The 4,973-nt window shown below is 33.9% G+C and overlaps 1 protein-coding gene across 1 annotated transcript in view; it reads left to right on the top strand.

Annotated features, from left to right (window-relative positions):
- Positions 1–2,735: 2,735 nt before the first annotated feature.
- LOC106688473 (protein cab-1) overlaps positions 2,736–4,973 on the top strand; it is a gene marked incomplete at its 5' end in the record, with an annotated part of 35,725 nt that continues 33,487 nt past the window's right edge. The window contains 1 exon segment of the mRNA XM_067046579.1: positions 2,736–2,834. Coding sequence (XP_066902680.1) covers positions 2,736–2,834 — 99 coding nt within the window.

The following is a 4,973-nucleotide window of genomic DNA, read 5'->3' as shown; positions in this document are numbered from 1 at the left end:
AGAGTTCTACTACTGGGTAGTTTCTCTACATCCTGTATCATATCATATGTCATTATGATCAAATTTACTGGTTGTATTTTTTTTATACAGTTGTAAATATCAACAAATAAATAAAAAAAAAAAAAAAAAACTTTTAAGATGAATACTCAGAATCTGCTGCAGCCTGTTCAAAAAAAGTCACTTCACAGAAAACTTCTTTCTTGGGTATCATTTACACCTAAATATTTTTAAAATTCTTCTAAGGGTTGGTTTTTTATGGTAGAGAGGATCGGCGAGACTCCAAACTTATGGAAGAAAATGTTGCAAGCCAGAAGGGCTCTACTTTGATAAAATTCTTCCATACCGTCCTTTCTAGATTGAAGGTTAAATGGGTCCTCCCAGACTATTGGGTCTCACAGATCCTAACAGGACACGGTGGATTTCGGGGAAAGCTGCAGAGCTTTGGAAAGAACATCAGCCCCCGGTGTCCCACGTGCGGAGTTCCTGAAACAGCAGAATACGTAGTAGTAAATTGCACCGATTATGGAAGGACACCGAGCCAGGCTGTCGAGAAAGACCGGGATTTTCGCCCTCGCCAAGTCGAACTTTCCCTGTTTGATTGAAGAAGAAAATTATCCCTTATTCAGGGAGTTCTTTTACGGGTGGAAGGAGGTGGTGGGTTTATTTCATAATGGGAAGGACTTGACCGCCCAACATCGGCGGGAAAACAGAAGAGGAGGAAGCTGACCCAGACAGAGACCAGGACCCTGGTAACTGCAGGAGGCGGATGTGGATCAGAAGGACCTACAGAACAGATGCAGTGGACAAGATGCAGCTCCATCAGTAAGGTGCTAAACCTAGTACTGGTCTGTACCACTGTAAAATAATTTAATAAAAGAATAAAGAAAAAAAAAATTGGTGATCTTTGGGAGCAGTGGCATGCGCAATCCTCAGCGCACTACCCCACTACTCCTGCACCCCGTATGCCAGATATGGTAAGGGAGGGAGATCAAAAAAAATAAATAAAAAAGGTATTTTATGGTAGCTCCTAGACGAAGTTGCAAAGGATAATCCGTTTAATAGCATTCGCTACAGCACACTTTTCGAAACCGAAGGACATAGATATCGAACAACGAAATGATGATATAAGTCCATAATCCTTTGTTTTCTCTGTTTCATGCAATACTAACAGTTCTCTGCATGTATCAGTCATTACCTATCTTAAGTTGATATTATCATATATTTCTTTAATATGATTATTATTATTCTATATTTTTTTTAGAATTGTTTTATTTTATTCACTTTTATTCATACTTATTTTGTGTCATTCCTGTATGTAGTATGAACATTCATTTATAGCTCTATACCTATTTCCCTGAATTGTACTTGGCAGATTGTAATAATTTTCCACAATAAATATTTTTCAATATAACAAAAGAATTAAATGTATGAAAAGCACTATCTACAAATTTTGATATTTCCTACCTTGATCTGGTTACACTAGGACTACTCACTCTACCATTTACCACGCTTTCAATAGATACATAGTGATAATAATAAACAAACTTCCAACTACTATATTCTTATTTTATAATGTAAAATTACAAGTAACAGTTCTTTACAGTCATTGTTAAAAAAATAATACCAAAACTAGGTTTACTGTAATTTTGTGCCATCGAATATCAATATTCAAACCTTTTTCTAAACTATCTCAATTTCGACCATTAGGTTGCGTTAATAATTTTATTTAAATTTATTATATTATGATAATATAATTTTATTTTTAATTTATTATACTATTATATTTTATATTATATATATTTATTATATTACTACGCCTGTATATATATTTATTATATTACTGGGCCGACGAAATAACAAAACAGTGTGGCGATTCATTATGGATGAGGCACGCTCAAGACAGGGAATTGTGGAAAACCAGCTACTCCGGTTTTAAGGTTCGGCTAGTCACCGCTAAAAAGATTCTAATCTTCCACACGGGAAGGTCTATACATGAATAATAATTTAATTTATATATTCAATTTTTTGTTGTTTAATTTTTTTTCCAAAAAAATAATTCATTTTGCATATATTGCAGCCGGGGTTGCCATGTGGGTTAACACACTTGAAGTATGTAACAAAATTATGTAACGCCGAGCTTGGTCAGTACTTGGATGTGTGAAACTCAGACTCACGCTTCATCCATCCCCTTGCAGGATTTATGAGGCCTGTCAGTTTACTTATAGTAACTCAAAATTGGGTGCAGAACTGATAACCCTACTCCATTTACCTTCATCACGAATTACGTTTTGGAACCTAAGGACCACAAAGCGCGGCCAAAGATCTCCAAGCTCTATTGCGCCAACAGGAAGACAAAAAGAAGTTTTATGCTACACACACAAAAAAAAAATATATATATACACATCTTAAAGTTAATACTTTTAAAATAAGACATCTGGTGGTCAAGCCTGTTTCTGATCAAATCACCACCTTGCACAACCGCTAGTTTAGTATCAGTACAACCTTACAAATTACTGCACACCTGACCCATCATGGATTCTAGGGTTATCGATTTATTTTATATATACTCATGTAAATTTGTTAATTACACGACTCAAATAATTGTGTTTACTTATTTGTTAGTTACTAATATTTTTACATCCTCTTAATGTATTAATATATTCTTCTTTAATTTAATCAATTTCCTAATTCCAGTTTCCTTTACTGAGTTTTATAATGAGATATGTTTGTTACAGATAACAGGAACCACATGGGTGAAAGTATGCCCGCTATGTACGGGCCCAACGCAGGTTCTCTCTTTATGAAGACCCCTTTAGGTCCCCCATCGTACTCAGGTAATTAATATTTTTTTCACACAAATATTTTACCTAAATTACTAGTTAACAAACATAGTAATCACCTGGATAAGTGGTGCTAAAGATAATTGGTATCGGCAGAACAATGCCAAAATGGTGTAATCAAAATTTCTGAGTGAATGGTGTTAGAATTACGGTTTGAGATTAAAGTTATGAGCTAATTTCTAATTTTGATATAAATTAATTTGTCATTTTGTATTTTAATTAGTGATGTACTATCTATATTTAATTAGTGAAATACTATCTTATATTTTTTTCTGAAGAATATAAACCACGTTAAAATGCAACAAATTACCAGATAGAAAAATATTGTATAAGCCATTTTGGATTTATACTATTTATTTTTTAAAAAAATAGAAGGACATTCTTGAGTAAGATAGATAACATATGTGATTTTCAATTTCAATCATGATTTTTTTAAAAATATAGAAAGCAAATTGAATAAAAGTAACTGTAGATTAATTTTACTAATATACTTTTAAATAATTTCACAAAATAATACTGCCCACTGGCTGACAATAAGCTTGAAAATGATGTACAACTTACATATAAAGGGGAACAGCATAGAACAATTCCTTTACCACAGTCTTACCTCCGGACCAGTTTATTCGAGTTGAATTTCAGTGACACTCAGTGCTGCTTACTTTTTCACAAATAAGATCATACACAAAGACCTTACTGTTCCATATGTAACCGATCTAGCCCAAACCAGATACTATTCCTTCCATTATAAACTCAGTATCAAACGAATAAATTCAATAAAAGTTATAGATCTGTTTGGGTCATGGTTTTGTAAACCGTTATCTAATTAATAATAGATAGATAAATTAGTAAATATCTTAAAATAAAAACCTAACGATAGACGAACATGTAATTCCAATTCGTCGCTAAACAAATTCTAGTATTTTCTCCTTACTGTCATAGGTAGCGATGGATGAAAATACCAACAAATATTGAATAAGAAAAACAAATATCTTCATTTCTGAATGAGAAATGAGAAAAGAGACAGAGACTTTTTAAGTCTGTATTCTTGCCTAGTCTTCTTTATGGATCAGAAATTTGGACAGTTCTTAAAAAACATATGAGCCAACTTACGGCAGAGTGAATAAGATTCTCAAGGAAAGTGCAAACAAGAACCAGAAGGATCTGTTTAGAAAATAACACCATCTGAGCCACATTAGTAGCGAAATCTTTCATTGAAGTCCTCAAGGAACGCAAAGCTGAAAGCACCCAGTAGGTGGACCTACGGTGACTACATAGGAAGGCTCGAAAAAAAATAGGACCTGAGAAATCTGTTGACAGCAAAAATGTCACAATGATGCTTAAATATATTGTAAGTAGAGCCTTCCGTGAAATATATCAAAAAATGTATATACCAACGTGTGTGCTTGATGAGAGGCTATGTTGGATCCAATATATTCATAAGGAATTGTTGTGGATGTTACTATCAAATTTACAATTCAGTTCTTGGAATCTACTACTCTAATATTACCAATCCACTATTGCATCTAAGAATCTACTAGTACTTCACCAATCGAAAGTATTATACCGAAGCTGGATATCTATCTCAGTGCTTGAAGCAGGATTCTTCATCAATAAAATTTATTTTAGAATTTAGATCATACACCCATCGTACCTTAGCTCACTGTTTTTTTTTTTTTTTTTAACCATTGACTGTTTTCATATAGCATTAGTTTATTTGATCTTTTATCTGAGTAATATTAGGGCCACATCAGATCTGAAAATCAGCGATGAATCTAATAGTACTTTTAAAACTCTTTACAATAACAGAAGCAAAGAAAAATCCATAACGTCGGAGTATTCTCTGAACCAGTTTGAGGCGAATGCGAGGAAAGCAATTCCTAAGAAGGGTAGGATAAACTTCGGCCAGCAAACAGCTCTTCAATACCCTCCACAAAGGAAGGCCACGAATATGAAGGTTCGATCAGCCTGCCTCAGAGCTTTTTCTCCACTCAGCATATATTCTCAATATTTCTCTCAGTGACTGCATAGAGTATTTGAAATACATTTATGTACACAAGCACATGTTTGTGTGTGTGTGTGTGTGTGTGTGTGTGTGTGTGTGTGTGTGTGTGTGTGTGTGTGTGTGTGTGTGTG

Source organism: Halyomorpha halys, unplaced genomic scaffold (genome assembly GCF_000696795.3).
Source record: "Halyomorpha halys isolate HHAL.00 unplaced genomic scaffold, Hhal_1.1 Scaffold1136.1, whole genome shotgun sequence".
NCBI lineage: Eukaryota > Metazoa > Arthropoda > Insecta > Hemiptera > Pentatomidae > Halyomorpha > Halyomorpha halys.
Note: the sequence above shows the minus strand (reverse complement) of the source record. Positions and strands in the feature narration are given on the sequence as shown.